The sequence below is a fragment of the Dipodomys spectabilis genome, unplaced genomic scaffold, assembly GCF_019054845.1.
Source record: "Dipodomys spectabilis isolate Male_0828 unplaced genomic scaffold, ASM1905484v1 ptg000179l, whole genome shotgun sequence".
In the NCBI taxonomy this organism is placed as follows: domain Eukaryota; kingdom Metazoa; phylum Chordata; class Mammalia; order Rodentia; family Heteromyidae; genus Dipodomys; species Dipodomys spectabilis.
The window spans coordinates 3,738,153-3,765,155 of NW_024870856.1; the positions used below are offsets into that span (position 1 = coordinate 3,738,153).

Consider the following 27,003-nt stretch of genomic DNA (forward strand, 5'->3'; position numbering starts at 1 on the left):
GCAATATAGAACAACTCTGGAACATGCTGAGTGCCACAAGTTGCACAGAGGAAGAGATCTACTCTATGTATAACTTCTATGAGGTTCCTAGAACTGTCAAGTTCATGGAGACAGAAAGTGGCATGGCACTGCAGGGGCTGCAGGGCAGGAACAGAGATTTAGTGTCTAATGAAAACAGAACTCCAGTTCAGCAAGATGAAGAGAAGTCGGGAGTCTGATGGTTGTATAACAATGCAACCATTTTTAAAGATACTAAGTAGTACATTTAAGACAGTCAACTTTGTTACTGTTTACAATAATAAAAAAAAAAAAAGCAGATTTATCACTACTGGCCAAATGCAAAGTGAAATTTCATCCTATGTCAAAGTGGAAAGAATCACTTTTGGTGGAGCTGCCATTTTGCTTCCTCCGAAATCATGTAGAACAATCCAGAACTAAGCATCTGGAAACCAAAATGGTTGACATGCAAAATTTTTTGAGAACCAACATGATCTTGGAGAAAATTCTGTAGTGGCCCTGTGCCTACAGGCACAGGTGGGGCACCGGAGGCTCACACCTGTAATCCTAGCTACTCAGGAAGTTGAGATCTGATGATTGCATTTTGAAGCCAGTCTGAGCAGGAAAGTTCATGAGACTCTTAACTCCAAGTAACCACCAAAAAGCTGGAAGTGGAACTATTGTTCCCTTGAGCACAGAAAGACTCAGCCATCGTAAAAGTACTCTGTAAAGTTACTTCAGGGTATTTGTTATACAGTGTTGAAACGTAAAGTGTATTTAGAACTAGGTCCCATCCTCAAAATCTCATTCAGTATATTTGTGTGTATATTTAAATACTTGAATATTCTCAAACACTGAAGTCAGAAATGATGCTGGCTCCAAGTAATTCCGATAAGTAGAGATTGCAAAGCTTTTTAATGCCTTTTAAAATTTGGCAAGTGGGGATTATCAGAAGTGTAATGTTTTGACTAAGAGCTTGAACAATGAACTAGAAACATGGACACAGGATTATGTTTCCAAGTTTATCATTTACTTCTACTTCTACAGGAATAAAATGACATTAAAAAATTTCAGGCATTCTATGTTGAAAATGTGGGTGGAAATGGAAGGGGAAAACTGGGAGAGAGTAAAGGAAGGGGTGAGAGTGCCTAAAAAGAAATGCACTCATCACTTAAACTTATGAAATAGTAACCCCTCTGTATATTACCTTTATAACAACAAAAAATTTAAAAAATTTGATTCTCATAAAACATGTGAAGTACATGTGATATTACAATTAAAATATACAACTATTACAACCCGACTGCACTGTTTGTGGGAGTGTAAACTTGTTCAACCACTCTGGAAAGAAGTATGGAGGCTCCTCAAAAGACTCCAAATAGAACTCCCCTGTGACCCAACTTTTGGGCATTTACCCAAACAATCACAAACATGGCCAAACTAAAGCTATCAGCACAACTCTGTTTACTGCAGCATTATTTACCATAGCTAAGATATGGAACCAACTCAGGAAAATGTTGTGCGTGCGTATGTGCGTGCATGCGTATGTGTATGTGTGTGTGTGTGTGTGTGTGTGTGTGTGTGTGTGTATAATGGAATTCTATGCTGGCATCTGAAAGAATGACACTGCTCCATTTGTTAGGAAATGGAAAGACGTGGAAAAAATCATATTAAGTGAAGTAAGCCAGACAGACCCAAAGAAATATAGGTCCCATAGTTTCCCCTGTTTGCAATAATTAGTATAAGTCTAGGATAATCTTATTTTTTTGGGGGGGGCACTGTTCCTCAGCTCTTCAGCTCAAGGCTAGCGCTCTACCACTGGAGCCACAGCGCCACCTCTGGCTTTTTTGTTTTTGCTTATGTGGTGCTGAGGAATCGAACCCAGGGCCTCAGGCATGCAAGGCAAGCGCTCTACCACTGAACCACCTTCCCAGCCTCATCTAGGATAATCTTATCAGATAAACAGAAAAGCTCAAAAGCTATGTATATATGACCATTAAGATGATGCTAAGTGAAATGAACCCCAAGATATGGACACAAGAGGTCTTTCTTTGTTGTTGTTGTTTTTAATATACTATGTGATTTTTTTTTGATATCCTATGATATCCCTGTTGTCACTGCATTGAATTTTGGTACCTTGCATCTTGTATATACATTTATCTAATTTGGGGAGGGGAAGGGGAATAACAAAATGCTGAAACAAGGACACAGGATGACCCATTGCAACACCGAGACTCACAAGACACTATGTTTGAAATGAACTTTACAACTTGAGGGGGGGTGAGGGGGAGATTGGGGGTGGAGAGGGATAGGAGAAAAAGGAGGAGGAGGTAACAATGCTCAACAAGATATGTACTCATAACTTACTCATGTAAGTAACCCCTCTGAACAGCATCTTTACAATAAAATAAAATTTAAAACAAAAACCAAAAAAAAAACCAAACAAACCCCACAACTATTTCGCAGAAACAGCAGAATCCATAGAAGAATGTCCAGCTGGATGCTGTATAAGAATGTCCAGTTGGCTTGCACCTATACTTCTGGCTAGTCAGATGGCTGAGATGTGAAGAATGGCAGTTCAAGGCCAGCCTGGTCAGGAAAGCTTAGTAGAATGTATCTCCAAAATACCAGGAAAAAGCAGAGCTAGGGTGGGAGGGGGTGGGTCAAGTAGTAGAATATCAACGAGGGAAGGGTGCTGAGTGGCCTCAAGTTCAAACCCCAGTACTCCACCCCCCCCCACACACGGAAAAGAAAAAAAGAAGAGGCTATCACTAGACTGAATTTTGACCCACAGACTTGTGTAACGGATGGGTGAGGAGTTCAGGTGACGGTATGTGTGTTCATATGAGTGGCGGGAGGAGGTGGTTGTGTCCCAATGCCTGGCTCTGAAGCTTCTGCAGGCATGGGTAGGCAGAGGATGCTCTAACCCAAAAGAAACACCCGCAGACAGTTCCACAGAGGTTCAGGCACAGAGACTGCTGTGTGTAGCCAACAGAAATCCTGGCACTGTGCCAGAAGGAAGAGGGCATAAGGGCTTACCACTGTGCTATGAGGTCTGCAGGCTTGGAGAGTCTAAGATGGTCCTGAATGTCCATAATGGGGATTCTACTGGCCTAGTGTATGAGACCCTCACAAAGAAGACCCTCAGACCTCAGGCTTCCCAGCTGCAGAGGTGGCAGGAACCCGAGGCACTGACATACCCCAGTTACCATCAGCTGGAACCTCAGCTTCTGGTTTTCTTTGCCTCATGCTTGGTTGCTTGGTTTGTCTTTCTCACAGCTCATTTGCAACTATTTTATCTGTCTTTCTTTCCTATCAGAGGGTGAGCTACATCAAGGAAGGGAAGGTAACTGCCTGATCCATCTTCAGTCCCAGGCATATGCATGGCAGAGTGCTCGTAACTCCTTGTTGAATGAGAAAAAGATGAGACATGGAGCTATTTATTTACTCTGGTCATAGAGTGACACTTCAAAGCTGTGTCTGAGTCTAAAAAAGTACTGTATGTAGTCTTATAGAAGGTGGCTCATAAACACTACCTAATGAACGGCGTTTCACAGAGGTGTGTGTGAGACATCAGTAACTCCAGAATACAAACAGAAAAGGGATGGAACAAATTAGAAGGTTTGCAAACGTATTAGTAGGTTCACTATATATTAATAAAGCTAGCATCAAATATGTTACCATAATAAGAAAACATTTTATTGGTAAGACAGATATATGCAGCAGCATAAAAAGAAGCTCCCACAAACAAACCTTACCTTGATGCTGTTTTTGAACAGGAACCCTGGCATAGAGAAGCCCTTCTTCTTATCAAGTGGTTCACTGAATATGACAATCTGCTCAAAGAGGAAAACCCGCCTTTCTCTGCAGCGAGGCAGAAGTCCTGAATCTTGATCTGTGACCAAGAATGTGTCCTGCAAGAGCAGTTTACCCTGGGCAACAATTTTACCCTAGAACAAGAAGGGAGCAAAGGAATGGAGAAAAAAATTGCATTCTAAGTTATCAGATACTCTGCTTTCTTTAGAATTCATGATACATTTTTTTCTATAAGCTTAGAGAGCTTCTCCCCACCCCCTTCTTTTAATATAAGGAATTATTGATGTTGAACAGAATGACTCTCAAAAACTTGTCAACATCTGTATACCACTGGCGTCAGTTAAAATCAGAGTAAGAGCAGTTTGGCTCCCAGGAGTGTGCCTGACCAGCAGCAGCAGCACAGGCAGGAACAAACGACACAGTTGAGATGAATGTCACTAGAAACGCCATAGGTGATTGTGCTGAGATCCACAGCACCAGACTTTTAAACCCCAATGCTCCAGCCAAACAGGAGGAAAGAAAAGCAAAAACTTATATTTATCTTTGCTTAATAGTAAGAAAGGAATGTGTTCTGAACTTGTACTATCCAGGTGTGTGATAGGTCATACTTTGTGGCTAGCTCCCATGGCCTTAGGTGCCAAAGAAAGAAAGAGGTACAGGGAACAAAACACAGTCCTGCTTGTCTGCCAATGGTGGCTGGATTTTTGAACAGAGAAAAGTCCCTAAAAGCACATCAAATACACCAAAAAAGAGGTTAAAAGATGTCAGCCAGGTTGAAGAGAAGTGAGAGAAGATATAAATCAAATAGAAGAGTCTTTCTACATGTGGAATAAATTGAAGACAGAAGAGGGAGGGAGCAGAGGAGCCATTCAGAGAACAGCATCTGAATTACATCGAATCCTTGCAGCCGCCCAACATTCATCATGTCGTTACACCGCTTTGGCACTATGCACATGACCTCCACGGCTTTCTGTGGGTGAGGACAAAGCAGAGCAAGAGTTTGAGTTCTTCTAGAAGAAATCTGAGTGCTACTCCCCCACTATGCTGCCAAGCTCAGCTCTTCTCCTGCCCCCTCTCAGCAGGCAGGCAGAGGGGGCGACCAGCTGCCCCTGCTGTGACCCCTTCTCAAGGCCAGACACTTCCCCTTCCCTCCCTCCTCTGCCCCCCCCCCCCCCCCCCGGCCCCATGAACTACTCAGGAATTAGGAGAAGGGGTTTGGGTTTGTTTGCAAGAGTACAGCTAACAAAAAGTACCTCTAATTCTGATGTGTCCAGGCTAGCTTTTTTGGAGTACTTGAGGAAGTCCTGTGAGGGAGAGGAAGGATACAGTAAGGGTGGTGCCTTTTTAGGTTCAGACACTTAATTTCATTTTCTCCTTTTCTCTCTGATACACAACAAAGGCGGTATCCTGATGGCAGAGGCAGACCAAATGTAATGGTTCCATTTCAAAGACAAAGTCATGTCTCTGTAGATCCTGAGTTTCATGTGCATGGCCTTTAGTGGTGCTTAAGCATTTTAAATGATTTAGGGCTTTTGCTAATAAGCCAATTTAGAGAGATAAGCAGATATGAAAAACTTTTTTTTATCAAAGGCTCCAAGATTAAAAAATAAAATATTTAAGGTTGGCAGAGCTGAAGAAAAATCTTTTAGCTTTCCAAGTTTGATAGCAGGGAAACAAAGTCTGCCATTTTCATTTAGAACTTGAGCAAAATAAAAATTCACTAGTAGTGTAAAACATTTTAATAAATCCGGGGCTGGAAAGGTGGCTCAGTGGTAGAGTGCTTGCCTTGCATGCATGAGGCCCTGGGTTCGATTCCTCAGCACCACATAAGCAAAAAGAAAAAAGCCAGAAGTGGCGCTGTGGCTCTAGTGGTAGAGCGCTTGCCTTGAGCTAAAGGACAGAGTTCAGGCCCCACGACCGGAACCAAAAAAAACCCCAACATTTTAACAAATTGCCAAAAAATACTCAGAAATACATAAAATCAGGAGTGATGAGGAGCTTCCTATTTCTTTCAGGAAGTATCCCCTGACTTGTCAATCTTTCCCTGCCCTCAGGAGTCTACTCCTCTTGTCACATCCATTTCTGCTGAGTGACCCCAATACCTACTCACCTTCAACAACAGCTGGTATTTCATAATTCTCTGCACAGGTTTGATCAACAAATCTGTGAGCTGCAGCCTGTGGCCAAGGCGCTGTTTTAAGTCCTGGAGGTTTTAAGGAGAGAAAAATCTAAACATGTGTTGTTCAATAAAAAGCAGCTTTTTTTTTTTTTTTATTATGAAAACACTGTACAGAGGGGTTACAATTACATGAGCAAGGTAATGAGTACATTTCTCATCAAGCATTGTTGCCTCCTTTGTTTCCCCTTATGATCCCTTCTCATCCCCCCCCCCCCCCCCAAAAGGCAGCTTTATATTCCTTATAATTATCAGAAAGGCTAAGTATGACTACTGGCAAAATTAGAAATATAACTGCTTTGCAGCAAATCCAAATAGTGCTTTACTATTTCTCAGAATTTCCAAGTTTTAGATCAATCTTTCTAAGCTGTTTTTCAAAGTCTTTTATATTTGTTCAAAGACCTTTTTTCTTCTTTTTTTAACAACTCAAGTCTCACTATGTAACCCAGGCTGGCCTAGACCTTGCAATCTTCCTGCTTACTGAGTTCTAGGATTAGAAAGGCCTTCTTTTAACTGTTTTCTTAATATTCAAGTATATATGTTATTTTTAAATTTTCAGGCAAAAAGTTCGGATCATGAATTATTCTGAATTTTAATGGGCCTTTAGTTTACAATTTGTTTTTAATGACGCCAACCTTTTTCTTTTGAAAGACTGAAAATTCAAGTAATTCATTTCTAAATTAAAAGTGTAATTGTCTCCACACTTTTATTTTTTTGGTTGGTCATGGGGCTTGAACTCAGGGCCTGGACGCTGTCCCTGAGCTCTTTTGCTCACGGCTACTAGTGCTCTACCACTTTGAGCTATAGTGCCACTTTGGGTTCTCTGGTGGTTAATTGGAGATAAGAGTCTCACAGGTACTTTCCTGCCCAAGCTGGCTTTGAACCACAATCCTCAGATCTCAGCCTCCTGAGTAGCAGGATTACAAGTGTGAGCCATGGTGCCCGGCTCCCCACACTTATATTAGAATCAATTACCTGTATGAGGAGGTTTCCCTGCAACATATTCACATATGCATACAATGTATCTTCATCAGACTCACCCCTCCATCACTCTCCTCATGCCTCCCATTCCTAAACCAATCTCAGTAAGCTTCATTGTCCCATTTACTTGTGTGAAAATGGAACTTATACATGAAGTATTTTCAGCTGCTGTGTGTATGTGTGTGTGCATGAGTGAGAGAGAGAGAGAGAGAGAGAGAGAGAGAGAGAGAGAGAGAGAGAGTGTGTGTGTGTTTGTGTCCTGGAGCTTGAACTCTGGACCTAGACACTGTTCCCTAAGCTTTGCTCAAGGATAGCACTCTACTGCTTGAAACACAGCTCCAACTCTGGCTTTTTGGTGGCTAGTTGGATGGAGGTAAGAGTCTGTGCCTGCACTAGCTTTGAACTTTGATCCTCTGATTTTAGCTCCTGAGTAATTAGGATTACAGGCATGAGTCACCAGCACCCAGTTCATATTTTGAACTTTTTTTTTTTTTTTTTTGGGTCCGGTCATGGGGCCTGAACTCTGGGTCTGGGCGCTGTCCCTCAGCTCTTCAGCTCAAGGTGAGCGCTCTACCACTTGAGCCACAGCACCACTTCCGGCTTTTTTCTTTTTGCTTATGTGGTGCTGAGGAAACGAACCCTCATGCATGCAAGACAAGCGCTCTACCACTGAGCCACCTTCCCAGTCCCATATTTTGGACTTTTAACCTTCATTTACTGTCTCCATTTGCCCCTACCTCTTACTGGCCCAGGATCTGTTTTACATTCCTGTCATTCATTTTTTTAGTGTATGTTAACTGTTTAAAGGGTTTCACCATGGTATTTCACACATGCTTACAGTTCTGTAATCAGATTGACCCTCTTGCTTATGCTCACTTTCCTCATCCTACTGTGCCATGTTATTCAACATATTCCAGTCCTACAGAGGAGGATCTCAAACTGAATTAACTCATTTCTCTAATTTATAGGAAATTAAAAAAAGAGACAACTTCAGAAATCTTATCACTCAGACCAACATTCTGACTGATCTCCTAGGAAAGTATCCAACTATACTTTCATTTTTAGAAATCAAAATCTAACAAAAGATTCAGAAGTACTTTATTTATATCTTGTGTCTTACCTCAAAAAAAGTGTCAATGTATTCTGACACAATGTGCTCAGACTTTGGTTTATTCTGACAATAAACTATGTACATGTGCAACCTTCTCTCCTAGGAACGAAAAAGGCAAACAGATGGGTTAAAGCAATTTCCACTGGGTAAATTAGTCTGGATCTAACAGGCACACACTGCGACATTCATAAAGGGAAATATCTTAAGATACAAGTACACAGGGCTGAGACTCTCATGGCTCTGTCACACAGATCAAATCTTTCACCTTATAGTACCAGCAGTACCTCTAGCAGCAGGGTTATTTCCATTCCTCAAACAGTCCTAGTCCCAGGAAAGCCTGTTTCTTAGTAGGTGCTATTTTATTTTACTTTTTGGTGGTATTTTGGATGTTTGTACTCAGGGCCTTGTGCTTGCTCAGCAGGTCATTTACTCTTGGAGCCGTGCCCCAGTCCTTTATGCTTTCCTTAAAAATAGGGTCTCATATAGCCAGGCTAGCTTGGACTATAATTCTCCTATTTATATTCCCCGCAGTTGGAATGTCAGGTGCATAACACTTGTGCATAGCTTTTTATTGGTTTAGATGAGGTCTTGTGAACTTTGTTCCAGGGGTGGCCTTTCAATCAGTCTCCCAAGTAACCAGGTATAAGCCACCATGCCTGGCTCTTAGTAGGTCTTGTGTGTGTGTGTGTGTGTGTGTGTGTGTGTGTGTGTGTATGTGTGTGTGCGCGCGCGCATGAATGTGCATGAGTGCGTATGTGCACATGTTGATCCTGGGGCACTTTTGTACTTAAGGCTAGCACTCTACCACTTGAGCTGCAGCTCCTTTTCCAGCTTTTTTGGTAGTTAGTTGGAGTTAAGAGTCTCATGGACTTTCCTGCTCAGGCTGGCTTAGAACCACATTCCTCATATCTCGGCATCCTGGGTAGCTAGGTTATAAGCATGAGCCACAAGTGGCCGAGTCTTAATAAGTCTTTAATCTCAAGTCCTATAGGCAGGGAATCAGAGGACAATAAACTGTGCCTTAATTCAGAGAAGGTGAGATGACCGCTGGGGATTCCATGGGTTTGTCAGTAGCTCCATTATATCAATACTAATGATGTCATTTGCCTTTTTCATCGTGTTGATATCTGCACTGATGCACAATACCAACAGTGGGTGAAACTGCTTGGCACCATGGCACATATTTCCCACTACTGCAAATGATGGAGGTCTGTACAATTCTGCTCCCAATCACTTTTGAGACTGAGTGAAGACTAAACCAAGTGCTTTTTTAATGGACAACCAATTTCACTTCAAAGAATGATGGTGAGAAGGTATAATTACTTACATCTGGATATCTGATATCTAGTAGACGTTTTATTGAACATGGACAAAGCAGCCTGTTATTTCAAGGCAGGTAACTGATAATGAATGTGAGTAGTGAAAATTTTAGCCTTTAAGGAAAAGAACAGGATTTTGGAAAATGTGTCTACTGCTGTGAATTTGACAGTAAATACTGTTCTGAAGTGACAGGTAGCAACATTAAAACTTGGATTTCAGGGTACTGTGTAACAAAATGTATCAACATCTAAAAATTCTGCCTAATTTATCATGCTATGATGTCACAACATGTTGCCCAGGGAAAGAACTGTGGAGAGCAGTTCTACAGATTTCATTAACAGTAAGGGAGAAGCTCATAGACAAGTTTCTTAACTCCACACTGCAACTAACCGTTAAGAAATGATCAACTCTCACGTTTTGGTATAGTACCTAAGAAAACTATAATTACTTGGAAAAGTTATCAGAATACTCATTGCCAAATAACTTCATTAAAGTATGTGAAAGAAAAATCATCAGAATAGGCTGAATGTAGAAGCAAACATGAAAATCCAGCTGTTTTTCTTCTTCTTTTTTTTTTTTTGGTGGTATTGAAAATTCAGGGCTTCACACTTGCTAGACAGTGCTTACAACCTGAGCTACCTCTGTATCTTTGCTGTCTTTTTTAACCTAGAGATTTGTAAAATACTTTTTTTTTGAAAGTAGTTTTTTTTTCATAAAAATTTAATGCTAACTTACTTACTTTAGATATAAGAATACATTTGACTACTGTATTAGGCTCACTTCAAGTACAGACGCATGTTCACCAAGTACTTGTCTGCCCATAGACACTCTCCAAGGTTCTTACTTCAGGGCCCCTCTGACCAACCAGTAACGTTAGAAGCCTGCGCTGGCAGGACAGGGGGCATAGTTAATTCAGAGAACTTGACTTTATTGCCCAGGTTTTTAGAATATGACAATATCAGAACAGAATATAAATAATGCCACTGTACTTACATGTTTAACAAATAAGGATCCTAGTTTTTCCGGATCTTCAAGGCACTTCTCTAACTCTCCTAAAAAAAAGCTGAAAAGAGAGGAAAATATCAGAACAATTTCTAATTGGCTTCCTAATCTGAGATGTGTATTTTCCAAATATGTAGACAAGGGCAGTTGGGGAGAAAAAGTATATACTTGTCAGATATGGACCACACAGAGAACATTATTAAGATATAAAGTAAAATAAATACAGTTTAAAAAGCTAAGGCAGAATGAAATTCTCCCTTGACTGGGAAGCTTTCTTAGTGCTGAGTAACAATCCTAGTCTCAGTTTTTTCAGAACACATACACTAATATCCTTGGCTGAATATTGACTAAAAAAATGAATACTCCAAAATATAGTATCAACTTTCATTTCTGAAACATACCAGTAAATTTCATACATTTTCCAATAGTTTTAGGGACTCTAATTAGTTAACAGATATTAAATACTGAACATATTATCTGTGCCAGTTTTATGAAATTTTCTTAAATACCAAAATCAATTTGTAGTTTGTAAATATCAGCTTCCATTAAGATTAAAATTATGTGCAATCACAGGCACAAAATAGCTGTAAGGCAATTTGCTCTTCATTTTTTTGTTACTATCCTTTCCTTGGGTATATGTATTTAACTCAATTATCACTTGTATGTTTATATTTGGTGTTTATTAACCAGCAGCCCAGCATGGCAATTAGTGTCATGTGCAATTCAGCAGCATTGTGGTTTTATTATCCCCAAATGAGGCAAACAGTGTGTGGGACAGAATCTTTTGGAGCATTCTCTCTCTGTCTATCCCAGGAATTTTGTGTTGCTTTAAAGACAAGCCTTTTGAGAAGACTAAACAATAATACAACACATCCCTTTCAAATTGGTATCATTGTGCTTTTGGTAAGATCTATATATTCAAGTGTTATTTTTAAAGTCAGTCAAATATCTATGAGTTCAAGTGAACTAGTTAGACATTATGATATGAAAAAAAGATCCCATACTTGGGTTCATAGGTATTTTATTTATTTATTTATTTATTTTTGTCGGTCGTGGGGCTTGAACTCTGGGCCTGGTGCTGTCCCTCAGCTCTTCAGCTCAAGGCGAGCACTCTACCACTTGAGCTACAGTGCCACTTCTGGTTTTCTGGTGGTTTATTGGCGTTAAGAGTTTCATGGAGTTTCCTGCCTGGGCTGGCTTTGAACCATGATCCTCAGATCTCAGCATCCTGAGTAGCTAGGATTACAGGTGTGAGCCACTGGCACCTGGCTAGGCTTTTCATTTTATAAGGAGAGAGATAACAAAACACTGTTTGATGTTTTTCATGGCAATACCTGCTATATGTATTGGGCTTTATAGTTTAAAGGGCACAAACCGCTAGCTATAGGGGACTATATGCAATGTGTAGGCCTAATGGAGAAGCAGCATTTAGCTTTAGCTTTAAAGAGAAGGCATGGATTTGCATGTTCTGCCAGAAGGAACAGCCATGCCTGTAAAGACAGGACAGGAGGCCTTATTTATGTCATAGGCATGAGAGTCTGAAGCTGGAATATCCTAATGCATCCATCAGCTTCAAGTTGCTGGAGCACTAATCCCATGTGGTTCTCCTCCTGGTCAGGGTAAGAATGGGCAAGATACTAGGACCAAGTTTCATTTACTTGGATAACCGTGTCTACTTTTCCCATTAATACTGAGTTGGAAAAATTAAAAACCCTTTAATAATAGTAACTTACAATCAAGAGAGACTAATTCTAATTAGAAACATTTACTAAGGCTTACTCTATACAGATGTTGTCCTAAGTGGTTTAGAAGTATTAATTCATTCACTATTAAAAAAAAATTCCCATGAGGTGGTGCAGACGAAGAAGCTGTATTCACAGAGAAGGGAAGCAAATGCCTCAAGGTCAGAAACAGTGCACGGCCCAGGCAGTGAACTTCTACCTAGAAACTTGGAGCTTGGCATGGACCAGTAGTAAAAAGTTAAGATTCTCTCCCAAGCCTTGAAATGCAACTATTAAACTTCTTGGTACCTAGAATGTCCTTTGTACAAGGTTCCTCCACGAGGCTACCCAGGTAATAAAACAATGGATGGATCCATACATCTCTCTTTTACCACTGGCCTGGTCTGATGAAGTGTACCAAGTGCTGATGATCTGCATGCCACCAGCATGATATGTAGCTTACGTACTCTCTGTGCCAGTCATAAATCTGATGGATGTTGCCAAATACAATCTTGTCTTTTCCCTTCATGTCGTCAGGTACCCCATCTTCTTTCATAAGTGCCATGTAGCCCTACAGTGAAATATTTAAAAACAAGCTCATTATGCAGTATGCTTAAATCAAGTAGTAGATTATTGCTTAGAAAAGGACACAATAAACACACAGCTTTATAACCAATCCTTAAGTTAAAAACAAATAAAAAGACATTTGAAAAGTATACTACAAACCATTTTCTCTTCTTGAACTGCTTAACATTCATGGATCAAAATTCTTATAAAGAACTGAAACAGTTTAAATAAATGTACATGGTCTTATTCATATAAATAATATTAGCTAGTAAATTTTAAATATTTGATCTGAAGCACACTTCCTATTCTGAACATTTCTCTCATAAAGGATTTTCTTTTCTTTTTTATTATACAATTTTAAAGTAAGGATTTAACAAAATTATTTTTACTCAATGATCTTTAACAAGTTAAATATGTAGATAAACTGTGATTTAAAATTTCCATTCAGTTAGGTGAGGTGTCACATGTCTTGCTATTACAGCTTGAGTACATAGCAGACTTTCCCTCAAAGCCAAACTTCAATCCAACTGCAATGCCAACCTACACCAGAACCTTTTTCGTATTTAAGTTACACATGCCTCACTGTTATCAATGACTACAAACTAATCAAGTATGTCAAATCTTTTTGTTTTTCTTTGCTGTCTGGTACTGGGGCTTGAACTCAGGGTCTGGGCAGCTCTCTTCAGCTTTTCCCCCCAAATTAGCATCTGTTGGCACAGGTGCACTTCCAGGTTTTTGCTGGTTGACTGGAGATAGTCTCAAGGATTTCACTGCCTCAGCTGGCTTTGACTTTTAACCATTAGATCTCAGCATCCTGAGTAGCTAGATTACAGGTGTGTATCACCGCACCAGTGTTGGCTGTTAAATCCTTCATTAACTATTCCTTCATTAACTAATCCTTCATTGACTATTACTTTTTTTTCTGTCTTTGTTGAAGTGCCAGGGAAAGAACCGAGGGCTCTGTATATGCTAGGCGAGTAGTCTCTCTATGAGCTAACCCTACCATCTAGACCTACAGCTGTTACTGGGGGTATTGAGGCTTAAATTCTGAGCCTGAGCTTGCTTGGCTTTTTTGCTCACAGCTGGTCATCAACCACTTGAACTATACTTCCACTCCATCTTTTTGCTGGTTCATTGGAGTTAAAAGTTCTATGGATGTCAGACTGGCTTTGAACTGATGTTCTTAGATCTCAGATCTTTGAGTAGCTATGATTGTAGGTGTGAGCTACCAGCACCTAGCCCATAGCTGTTACTTTTAATTGGACATGCACCAAAAATATTGTCTTGAACATATTTGCAAAGTTTAAAGCATAAACAAAACTTTTCAAATAAAAATAGCTTTTTGATGAAGTAATTATATTAATGCAATCATGTTCTTTCCATACTAGTATAAAGGTAGGAGTTTTGCTGTGGCTACACAAGAGCTCAGCCATTTCAGGTCAATGAAAATGTCAATGCATGTAATCTATGCAAAACTACAAGTAATTCACCAGGGATAGGGATAGCCACAGGCCAATGAGGCTGACATTTCTATAGCATCCATTCTTGTGTTAGGCACACTAGTTACAAAACCTCAGTTGTTTAAAACCGTCTTTACAACTGGATACAGATTGCCAAAAATAAATGGCCAAGTTGAAATATTTTATTGGCTTTTTAATTAGTGAGCTAATCAATTAGCTCACTAATTAAAAAGTGTTTTTAAGGTTTCTGAGAAAATATCATTGCTATACTGTCTAATATGACTTTTTTCAGTTAACTGTTGATACAAAGCTATTAAATTTGTGGAGATACATACCTCAACCACATAGCCAAGGTCGCGTACATAGTCTCTCTCTGTCTCTACTAACTCTTGCAAAACATAACTAGAAAAAAGAAAATTAGTGTTTACAAACCAGACTCTTTGCTTTGCTACTTTTCACTTGTCAGATAGGTATGTTTTAGGATCTTACAGTAATGTATCAAATTTATACAACTTGGGACCTAAGCTTTTTGAGTGTTCCAGTCACTTCCAAGTTCAAGTCAGTGATCTGTAAGAGGTCTTGGGGTCAAAAACATCCACACACATTTTCATGGCTACAATCAGCATTCAGCCTACCTCACTCTGATTGCATGAAAAGAAACTCAGACAAAACTTTGTTATGAAGGTATGACATTAGGGGAAGCAATTGGTTCTTTAACTGGTTGTTTTAAGCTTCAATAGACATAGGAAAAAATATATTTTTGGTGGTAATGAGTTTTGACCTTAGGGTCTCTTGCTTACTAGGCAGGAGCTCTTATCACTTGAACCACACCATCAAGCTGGTGTTCTGACACTTGTGCCTTACCTGCAGTTCTGGCTTTTTGCTGGTTAACTGGAGATAAGAGTGTCATAGACTATTCTGCCTCGGCTACATTTGAACCAAGCTTAGCCTTTTGAATAGGCAGGATTATTGAAGTAAGCCACCAGCACCTAGATTATACTGGTTATTTTCAAGAAATGATGTTGATTGCTTTATATCAGGTTGAACTGTGATTTTCCTATTTGTACTTCATCATGAAGTTAGGTGCACACTACCATACCCACCCACCCACTGTGCTTCTCTGGTATCTTGGGATGATAGGCAAGCACCACCATTCTGAGCCATTTATTGAGATGAAATTTTGTGAACAACTCCTCTTCCTCCTTCTCATTTTGTTCAGGCTGGCCTCAAATCTCCCTCCCAGATAGTTCTGACTATAGGCTTAAGTTTGTATAGAAAAAAATTCAGATGTTTAACACCATGGGTTTGAATGCACCACTTGAAGTGTTTTGGAACTAAGGGTACTCAGATAATAGAGGATAATCATTTTATCAATATGGAAAAGATCTCAACCAGCCTAAAAAAATTCATTTTATTTGTTCATTCAGCCAGTAATCATCAACTGGTATCTTTCATATGCCCAATGCCACTCAAGTCACTGAGATGCATTAGTGAATAAAATCGTCTCCTCCCTCACATCCCTTGCAGTTTTTCCTCTTCTCTAGAGAATAGGTTAAGCTTTTTGTAACTTTTCAGGATTATTATCATTAGCCATCGTACCAGAATTGAGAAACACTACCACTAAGTTATATTTGAAACATATATATATATATATGTTTTTGGGACTAGTTCTAATTTTATATAGCCTTAAAAAACCCAACTACATATACAATAGAAACTCTAGGAGTTTCTTAGCATGTATGACAAGCAAATTTTCTTCATGTGCATTATTATTTACAATTCTAACAACAGAAAGTGAAGCTAGGGCTCACTGCACCCTTATGAGTTTTTGGGTACTTGACATCCTTTCTCTCTGTCTTTCTCTGTCTCTCCCTCCCTCCTCTCTCAATGAGATCTTAGATCTTCACTAATTCAGAGATGAATCCCAGTCTTGAATGAATCCCAGTTCTGAAGGAGCCAAAGATAGGAAATAACATGAAAAAAATGAGAACAAAAATGTTTGTCTTACTGCCTTCTCTTTAAAGAGCTGGATTTCCTTTCTTCCATTTCATCAATGGGAGAGGAGGAAGACAGCAGGGAATTGTCTGAAGGGTTGAAGGAGGGGCTACTACTGTCTCCCTGATCGACAAGGAGTGAGTTAGGACGGTCCTCCAGCGCCTGGAAGAAATGTAAATAATGAACAATGCTTACTGCCCACAGGACATGCTAGATGAAATTAGCATACGACAAATATGTTTTTAAAATTATATAATCTGTACATTGAAGTTACACAACATTTAAAGACAAAAAATTTAAGTACTAAAAAGCTGAGTTAGAGGAGCTAGACAGAAAAGTTAAAGTGAAAAGAATAATGAATTTATATATATTATATCATTACTACTTATTAATGAGAAATGCTTGAACTTCTTACATCAGAGCACTACTAACTTGTGGCTATGTGGCTTATTTTGCAATTTTCTTCTTGGCTATATGAAGGCATGGGCATTTCATAAGTGTGTGTGTGTGTGTGTGTGTGTGTGTGTGTGTGTGTGTGTGTGTGTGTGTGTGTGTGTGTGTGTGTGTGTGTGTGTGTGTGTGTGTGTGTGTGTGTGTGTGTGTGTGTGTGTGTGTGTGTGTGTGTGTGTGTGTGTGTGTGTGTGTGTGTGTGTGTGTTTAAGCCAGTGTTGTCCCTAGAAATGGGCCTATGCTCCCGGTTGATGGGAGACAACAGAAAATCTACAGTTCAAACACTTGAGTTGTTCTTGATCATCCAGGATGCCTATGATGCATACTTCAAGGTACATATACCACTCAGCTTCCTACTGGAAGCAGTGGTCAGGCTGGTCTCAATTCCTTCTCTACAAATCTCCCTCCCCGCCATGGTCTGGGTACTCCTTATGCCCATGAATTAAAGGCTCAGTCTCTTGCTGATAGTACTATTGGGAAGTAGTGGAAATTTGAAGAGGTCAGGTCCTACTGGGAGATCTCCAGTCACTGGGAAAATGTTCTTGAAGGGGAACTTGAAACCCTGGCTATTTTTATCTCTTTTGTTCTCAACCATGAAGTGAAAGACATTTCCTCCAACATACATTCCTGCTATAACATGCTGCCTGTTACAGGCCCCAAAACATGAAATGAAGCATCCACAATTATGAGCTGAAATAAACTTTTACTCTTTTACTCAGGTATTTTGTTATAGTAATGGAAAGCTGCCTAGCACATTCCCCTATGGAATCTTAATTTCTACAGGTGATTGCCTTTCTTGTATTACTTGTAGAAGTTTGCACAGAGCTTTGTAGGTGTATAAAATAACACTGTGAGTTAAATAATGTGACAATGGTTAGCAACTGATTACTTTCTCTTCTTTTTCTTTTTTAGTTTCTTTTCTTTTTTCTTTTTCAACTGATTATTTTCCAACTGGTACACACATTATTTCTCTACCTGATTATCAAAGTTCCTAGGGACTATAGGAACTTTTAACATTTCTAAAGCATCCAACCAGATATATAATAATAAAAATATAACCAGAAAAATGCAATTAACTTATCTTTGGGCAAGAACATCTAGTAATTGACTTACTTGATTTGATACTAGTAAATTAAAGTTACCTTTTCTATTTTCTCCCCCTAATAAAAACAGACTGATCTTCATCATTAACAGGAGCTTTGAGACAATATTCTGTATGTGCAATTTCATTAAATGAAACCCATGAAGCAGTAAAAAAAAAAAAAAAAGAACACACAAAAAACCAGAGCTCTCTATTGTACTCCTTTAAATAGTGAATAACTTTTACTGGATGCAAATGTTGGACATAAGCATCAAAACTGGTATCACAGCTCATCAGATCATGAAATTCGTGATGGAAGCCCAAATCTACAGAGTGATGGAGGACATCCTGTCATACTGCCTAGGCAGCTGGAACTCATTGGACTGAACTCTGTTTACTTGAATACTAAGAAAAAAGTCAGTAGCTATTCTTCCTCCTGCAGAGGAGAAGGCAAAGGGGAAAGTCACCAACTTCACTGGTATCCATGAAAACCATCTTTATAAACTAGATGACCATGTAAGGATCTGGAAGAGGATCTCAAAGCCCCTTCTGGCTGGCTATCCTCAGCTGTAAACTGAACAAGACAGGTGATCTGCAGAGGTGCAAAACGTCTGATAAGGATGATTGTGATTCTATGTTCTTTTCACCTTTGTGACATTCACTGCCTCTGAGCTGTCCTCTGGCCTCTCACACAATGGTGTGTCTGTAACAGGGGGATCACTTCTACAAAGTTACCACAGAACTGCATTAATAAGACGTGTGTGTGTGTGTGTGTGTGTGTGTGTGTGTGTGATGGGGCCTGAACTCTGGGTCTGGCCTGGGTGCTGTCCCTGAGCTATTCAGCTCAAGGTGATCGCTCTAACACTTAAGTCTCAGCGCCACTTTCAGTTTTCTGAGTGGTTTATTGGAGATACAAGTCTCATAGACTTTCCTGTCTGGGTTGCCCTTGAACTGCGATCCTCAGATCTTAGCCTCCTGAGTAGCTAGGATTACAGGCGTGAGCCACCGGCACCTGGCATTAATAAGATTTCAATACTGCAGTACCAGGTTGTGGATGAATTATCTATAGAACCCTCTGTCAATGTCAATTTTCTCTATGTATCTATAAATGTAGGTCTGCATAGTCTTTTCTAAGGTTTTTAAAGGGTACTTTTTCCTCTTTCATTCTGGTATCATTTCAAATTTATTTCTAGTGAGTATAACAAAGTAATGTTGTATTACTGAATTTTCTCAATTTATTCCACACTTATAAACTTAATTTTGTGAACTTGCTGTTTCTTTTGAGATTACCTGGGAATACTGAAAGGGGTGACACTGATCAAGATGATTTGTATTCAAAAACTGCTTTGTTCAATGGCAACTCCTTTAAACAACTACTTAAATGAACATATTTTAAAAAATAAAGTAAAAATAAGTAAAAAGGAAAGAACACATTTTGATTTTTATTATTCTACTGTTTTTCCTGTCATTGTTTTCTGCTTTTACCCTTGAATCCATTCCTTCTGCTTCTGCTTTGTTTGCTGTCTAACATCTTAAATTTTAGATGTTATTTATTACCATTCCTTTATTTCCCTTTATGTTTTGCTTAGGTATTACAGGAAAACCCCCAAGTCAAGTGCAAGCAGTTATTGACAATATTATTGTCATTGCTCAGGAATGATACACAACTCTTAAGACAATTGGAATTTCCAGGAATGCTATGAGTCAATTATCTGTCAGACTGTGGATTATTACTCTGCAAATATTTGCAAATTGCATTCCAAGTGAATGTCTCGGGAACACAGGGAATTTTCAGGGTGGATTTTTATTTTTCATGTCAAAACTTCAGGTTTAGAAAGTTCCAGTTTCTTGGACATCATACTATGCAGTAAATATCTTATCCTCGCTCTTTCTTCAATCCAATAAATATACTCTTGGTGGACAAATGATTCAGTATTAAAATCCAATCACAAATGTGTTTTAACTTCAGAATTACCCACAAGACAACACCAATGCCTACAGATCTGCAGTAGTTACTAGGACCAAGGCGGGTGATAGGGTACAACAATGACTCAGGACAGTTTCATTGCTGACAATTCCCACCTTACACCAGAGTATCAGTGACAAGAAATCTATTCAGAGTTGAATCCTCTGAATCAGAGAGAGCAGAATCTTTTACATTCTGTGGCAGAATGGAGAGGGGCTGAGTCTGCTGCACACAGTATAAACATGCTTCTTTGCAGGGTGAGAGAAAGTAGAACTCAGTGTCTCAATGTCAGGAAGCTTGTTGGGAGCTCAACAAGCAGCTGAATGACACAGGTTCAGAGAGGCCGAGGCAATGGCTTGGCAAAGTCCACATCAAATAAGTGACTAGCCATACAACAGACAAGGGCCTCATATCAAAATATACCAAGAGCTCAAACAATGGACCATACCATAACAAATCCTCAAAGAAACAACCACCCCATTAATAAGTGGGATAAAGAATTAAAAAGAGACTTCTCTGGAGAGGAAATAAGAATAGCCAATAGACACATGAAGAAATGTTGAACATCCCTGGCCATGAAAGAAATGTAAATCAAAACTACATTGAGATTCAACCTCACCCCAGATAATAGATGCTAGCAGGCATGTGGCCTAAAGGAGATGCTACTATACAGTTGGTGGGAGTATAAACTTGTTCAGGCACTCTGGAAAGCAGTATGGAAGTTCCTCGAGACTTAACATAGGGCTCACCTATGATCCAGCAATCCCACTTGTGGGCATTTACCCAAATGATCACAAAGAAGGTTACACTAAAGCTACCAGCACAACCATGTTCACTTTACTGCAGTATTACTTACCATAGTTAGATAGGGAACCAACCCAGATAGCCCTCAGTAGATCAATGGATCAAGAAAATGTGACACACACACACACACACACACACACACACACACACACACACACACACACACACACACACACACACACACACACACACACACACACACTGGAATTTCATGCTTCTATCAGAAAGAATAACACTGCCCCATTTGTAAGGAAATGGAAAGGCTCGGGAAAAAATCATATTAAGTGAAGTAAGCCAGGCCCAAAGAAACATAGGCTTCATGGTTTCCCTCATTTGTAATAATTAGTGTATTGTCTAGGATAGTCCTGAGGATCACAATAGCTCAAGGTACGTACATATGGCCATATAAAATGATGCTAATTGAAATGAACTCCAAGATATGGAAACGAGAGTTTTGTTGGGGCTGGGAAGGTGGCTCAGTGGTAGAGCGCTTGCCTTGTATGCATGAGGCCCTAGGTTCGATTCCTCAGCACCACATTAGCAAAAAGAAAAAAGCCAGAAGTAGCATTGTGGCTCAAGTGGTAGAGCGCTAGCCTTGAGCTGAAGAGCTGAGGGACAGTGCCCAGGCCCAGAGTTCAGGCCCCACGAGCGGACCCCCCCCCCCCTCCAAAAAAAAAAAAGAGGTTGTTTTTTGTTTTTTTTTAATGTACTATGTGAAGTTATTTTTTTTCTTTAGTTTTTCTTTTTTCCACTTTGGCTTATCCTCTATTGTCACTGTTTTTGACTTTGGTGCCCTCTGTCTTGTATATACGTTTATCTGATTTGGGGATGGGAAGAGGAATAACTAAATGGTGAGACAAAGAATAAAGGGTGAACCAATGCAACAGCAATACTCACAAGAAATGGACTTTACAACTGGGGAGGTAGGGGAGTCAGGGGAAAAGAAAGTGGGAGAAAATAAGGGGGGGGTAACATTGTTTGACAAGAAATGTATTAATTACCTTTACAATAGAATAAAATACAATTCTGAAAAGAAGTGACTATGCTTGGGTCCAAGTCGGCTTGCCTCCAAACTTGGACTTGGCCTTTCACTAGGACAGTAGCTTCATGACTTAAAAGGACACAACAGTGATAAGAAAGAGCTTCAGTTTCAACTGGATAAACAGATGAAATTCAGTTCTTCAGGATTAAAAAAGGAGAATAAACTAGGAAGAGGCCAAAAAAATCCATACCACAGGCCATCTCTCCATGTGTAATTCCACACAAAGACACTTAAGATAGAATGACACCTGCAGTATAACCACAAGTTGGCAAGGCCCTGCCTGCGTCTTGGCATTCCTAGGAAACCCATTTCATTTTCAGATAAGAAGTATTTTAATGATCATATAATTGATGGACATAAATGGCTTCAAAATATTTAAATATTCTTAGAAACCCACTAAATGTAATTTAGGTTTCCTTCATTTAGACTGTTAATCAACTAATTTCTTGAATAGCAAGGAGGCAGTATAACTCAATTTATACTGCTGCGATTCAGAGGGTAGTGAAGTGCAAATTTCTGAATTATCTATCAAATCCTAGCAACCTTCCTATCTAACTTTAGGTTTAAGTGTGTGTGTGTGTTGATAATGAAGCTTGAATTCAGGGCCTGGGTTCTATCTACTTCTGACTTTCTAGTAGTTAACTGGAGATAAGAGTCTCATGAACTTTCCCTTCCTGGGCTGGCTTCAAATCTGAATCCTCAGATCTCAGCCTCCTGAGTAGCTGGTATTACAGGTGTGAGCCCTCAGTCTGGCTTCCTGTCTAACTTGAATGTGCACTGTTTCTCAGAATTCAGTGACTGCTCAGGGGAAAGTTCCTAGCTATGGTAGGGCAACATGTCTCCTTGAACTTTTCTTATATATATTTCCTATTTGACTGAGTCAACCATTTTTACTAGTGGCCATTTAGAGGTGGAAGAAGAAATGGGAAAGACAAGTCTGATACCTAGTTAACACCCAAATACAGGAATATAGTTCATACCCAAATACAAATACAGATAAACTCTTTAATTTTGAGGTACATTCTTTGTGCTAGCAATCCTCAAATGGAAATTTAGCTTATAATCATATACATGTAATGAATATAGGTATTTACAGAAGTGAAAAAAACAACAACTGGAAACAAACACATAAGAAATCTGCTGAAATAAACTATAGTAAATCACATCTTTCACCCTTACTAGCTAGTGAAAGTTTCAAGTGTTCTGGCTTTTGCATCTGTAAATATTAAGGCATGTTCACCTCAAGGGTTGCTGTGGGGACTGTATTAGTCAGTGTGCTTATGAGCATTTACATCAAGCCATCAGTGGTGTTATTATCATAATACCAGGTAACAGATATGTCAGTTATGAAAAGGAAGTGGTTAGTGCAAACATTAGTATGTACCATGCATACGAACTCTTAGAATCTTAAAAAGTAAATTAATTTTGAGAGGAAAAGTGACAAATGTGTATTTCTCCCACGTTTGTACCAGCAGGAAAATATCTGGAAGAAGGACAAAGTCTGTATAGTGGAGAATGAATTGGTTTCTCCAAGGAAAGGCTCAGGACTGAGACTCCAGAGGGGCCTTTCCAAACATTTGGAGATCCTTCACAGGGGTAATAGGATATAGAATCTAAGAAGTTGTGGCGGTTGGTGTTTTTATACTTTATTGTTAACAGAAATTAACTGATTTTAATCAGCTAGAAGCAGAGAACCTACATTCAACTTGGGGCTTTCATGACAATTTTTGTATGACAATAAAGCCATTATATGTTAACAGACACTCTTTTCTCATCAGCACTCCAAATCCAAGTATGGGATTTTAGAGGCAGCCACAGAAGCCTGGCTGTGTGTGCCACTGACCTGGACACAAATTCCGGCAGGACAGACTGTGCACCCTTTCTTACTTGGGGCCTCAGGCCAAGACAAACAGGGTATGCCATCAACATCACGTTAGAGGAGACTATTTATCACTTGGTGTCTCCATCTCTGAAGACACAGATGCTACCGTCACCTACAGAAGCAGTGGGCCAGTAAACAAGACAGCCCAAATAACAAAATTGGACCTCAAGGTTTGGGTGAACAGCTGACAGCACTGTCCACAGTGTGATGTCAGTGCTACTGCAAAACTAGAAGAAAAGGCCTCGGAAGCTTGGACTTGGTGTCTCCTAGATGCTTCCCTATGCAACTCTTTCCTACGTTTGTGTTCATTTATCTTCTCACATAGGAGTAAAGCCCTTCAAACACAGTGGTGAACCTGAGGGTAGCATGTATGCACACTCTCAAACTCACTGTGGGTCAGAAGTAAAGGTAGTATGGGACCTAGACCATTGTCTGCAAAACATAACAAGACCCAGGCAAAAGCAAGCCCATCTATAGCAGAGGAGAGAAGTTTTCAAACCTCTAATTTTACTCAGGAAGCCTTACCATCTTGCTTTTCACAAGTTCTTCAATGGCACTGACGAGTTCAGCTGCACTTGGTGTTTCGGAGCTGGTGGGACGGACCAATAATCGAGAAGAGGCCTATGGGAGAAGTTCGGAAGAGGGACGAGGAGAAGCCACAGGTTAATAACTGGAGAGAGAGCAAGTTCCCTTGTAAGCTCCAACTCTTTTAAAAAAGGAATTCCAGACAAAAAAGACCAGTTTGTCTTCGCTTGTATTTATTTAGTCATTCCTTTAAATTTACAATAATCTGATATGAAACATTAAATAGAACCTATTTAGGATACATGTGGAAAGCAGACAAGGTCTGTTTTTAATCTGCAGTCATGTAACACTGTAATGTTTTTCAGAGAGGTGACTGGGCCAGGATGCCCTATCTGTAATATTGCCATTGAAACTGCTGGCCAGGAATCAGAATCTGGTCAACAGAAGAGAGACTTAAGTCTAATGGGCGAATCCTCAAATAATCAGGAAATAAAACAAGCTACTAACAATGGCTTTACTGTATTCATGAGATTAAGAGAAAAAAAAAAATCGAGAGAAAAGGAAAGGAACCAGGGTGCAGTGACCAGATAGGGAAGAGAGGGGGACAAGCTCACCATTTTCTGTGCCATCCATTTCCCCAATGCTTAGTGCAGAGTACAGAAGAGCTGACGCCTCACAAGCTATGAGATGCCACTTATGGCTAGAATCAAGGGTGTAACGGGTTGACAGTAAGGAAATCTCAGGGAGGGGCTACTGATTGCCAGTTTTCAGTAATTAGCAAACACAGTGGGTTTGCAGATTACTTTCACCGTTGGTTTACTGGGAACTAGAAGAGGGGCATAAGTAATATGAACCTTGCTTCATATTATGGACAGCGGAGATGCATGCGACACATGGCTAGCTGTCCTAGTGATGCATTTCTCACGGTAGACAGATACATATTAATACATTTACAAGGCTTTTACATATGTGGATCAAAATATACACTTTACAAAACAAATATTGGTTTGGTCTGATGAAACTTGGACTATGAAGTGAACAAAACAAAGAAAAAAATTCAAATGGAAAGGTAAGGAAACTGAGCCAAAACAGACACAGAACACAAATCAACATAGTGCTACAGTGAAAGTTTACAAAAAGAGAAAACAAAACAAAACAAAAAATTAGTCAACAAGATAATATACTGTTTGGGAATATCACGACTTTTTTAAATGAAAAATTCTTATTGATAATATTCACTGACATAACACAGTAACCAGTTAAGTGATTCAAAAACAGTAGAGAATACAGTGCAATTAACTCTTTAAATGGAGAACACAAATTCTTTATTTTGGTGAATAAGCCAACAAAAGCCTGGTCACTCACTGTCTGGACAATCACCCAGCCTTAATAAATTCCAGTTTTCTGCCTTTAAAAAAGGCATAAGTGAATGTTACAAAATAGCTTAGGAACTGTCAGAAAACCCACATAGCCTTTACCTTCTTCAACAGTTCCATATGCATAGGGGCTGAGGGCCTACAGTGATGGTTACATAGAATTCCACAGACCCAAATTCAAGCTAAACTCTGTAGCTCACACTTGGGCCCAGACCTACAGCACCCTCACCTCACAGTGCAGGGGCTGCCTGTTAAAGGGGAAGGAGAAGCACATTCCCATAAATAAGGGGCAGTGGAAATGTCTGCCTTGGGTTAAGACTACAGCATTGTGGCTGCAGGCTCATGGCTGCCAATCACTGTTCAAGGCAGATCCTAAGGTTACTAACACAGTGAATGATTGCCAGGACTGACAAGGGAGTCAGGGGAGGAAAAGGGGGAGAAATGGAGAAACAAAATGTTGAAGCACATCTATTTTCTTCAGAAAACTTAAGTTACTGCCAAAACAAAAACCTAGCAATGACTTCAGAGCATGATTTTCAACACCTGACAATTTTGATGGGCACTACAGGGCTAGAATACTAGAGTGGATAAGTGAGTTACATTCATCAGTTTTCCCTTTTGATATTTTATTTTTAGGATTCTACAATTGAAATAGACAAAATAATTTAAAATTATGTAAGAACTCAGAAAAGAAAAAAAGATTCACGTGGCTTGAAGCTTTCACATGTGTCCAAGAAGGAAATGCAGTTTAATGCACTTTGGTAATTATGCCCATACTCGGGGGTGCTGATCCTATAAACACTTTGGCATATTGGGAAAGTAGCTGGACAGCTACACACCCGCTTTTAAACTGAAAACTATGTGCAAAAGCACTTCACAGAGGGAGCAAGGCAGCCTACTATTGGTTTGCATCACACTCAAGAAGGCTGTATGGAGTTCCTTTGTTTGTCCTCTCAAACTAATCAAAGAATTTGGAAACAAAAATTTCTTTATAATTACTGATATGTCACTCAAACACAGTAAATATTTTTTATTCAACCCCATGGATATAGCCCATGTTGCCTAGTGCTTCATTTAAATGGGCTAGTTATTTACACTTCAGGCGCAAATAGTCGGACTCTTGCCTAGGAAAGCACCAGGCCACCAGGCATTTTGTCCACAGGGTCTTCTAGCCCTGAAAAGTGGGGCTGGTGTGAAGCAGCTACTGAAGGGCTCCCACCCCTTGCACAGATGGGAACAAGCTCCCCTTTACCTTGTCGTCCTGTGAGTCCGGCTGCAGGAGGCTGTGCTGCTGGATGGCCATGGGTGGAGGCAGCGGCACTGCGTCAGCCCCTTCCTCCCCTTCTTCTTCCCCACAGCTCTGCATCCCCGAGGAGGAGGATTTTGAGAGTGTGCCACTGCTGAGGCCCTCGTTCCGGCCCCTCTGAAATCAAATCAGCAATTACTCATTAAACTGCGGGCACTGACTTCCAGTATCAGCTAGCATACCTGGCCAGTAAAAACCTGTGGCTTAAAAACATGTCCAGGAAGGGAGTCTAAAACACACCTATCAAACTAATGAATTGAAATAAATCTGATCCGGCTTCCTTTTGACTTGACTTTTTTGAGCCTGTGTGGACTTTGAGGAGTCCAAGGTAAAAAGCTTGAAGACCCTTAATCAAACTTTCCAGTTGTTTTAGGGTTATGAAGGAACTCTTATTTCTTGCAATATAACTTAAAATGCCTAAACAA

The 27,003-nt window shown here is 39.8% G+C and overlaps 1 protein-coding gene across 2 annotated transcripts in view; it reads right to left on the bottom strand.

Annotated features, from left to right (window-relative positions):
- Positions 1-27,003, bottom strand: part of Trio (trio Rho guanine nucleotide exchange factor) — a 319,531-nt gene that overhangs the window by 22,546 nt on the left and 269,982 nt on the right. For both annotated transcript variants that reach the window (XM_042695165.1, XM_042695166.1), the window contains exons 36-46: positions 26,525-26,695; positions 23,897-23,992; positions 16,160-16,308; positions 14,487-14,553; positions 12,592-12,695; positions 10,395-10,464; positions 8,091-8,180; positions 5,924-6,016; positions 5,067-5,117; positions 4,706-4,783; positions 3,756-3,947 (exon numbers count right to left, since the gene is read on the bottom strand). In XM_042695165.1, coding sequence (XP_042551099.1) covers positions 3,756-3,947; positions 4,706-4,783; positions 5,067-5,117; positions 5,924-6,016; positions 8,091-8,180; positions 10,395-10,464; positions 12,592-12,695; positions 14,487-14,553; positions 16,160-16,308; positions 23,897-23,992; positions 26,525-26,695 — 1,161 coding nt within the window. The remainder of the gene's footprint in view (positions 1-3,755; positions 3,948-4,705; positions 4,784-5,066; positions 5,118-5,923; positions 6,017-8,090; positions 8,181-10,394; positions 10,465-12,591; positions 12,696-14,486; positions 14,554-16,159; positions 16,309-23,896; positions 23,993-26,524; positions 26,696-27,003) is intronic.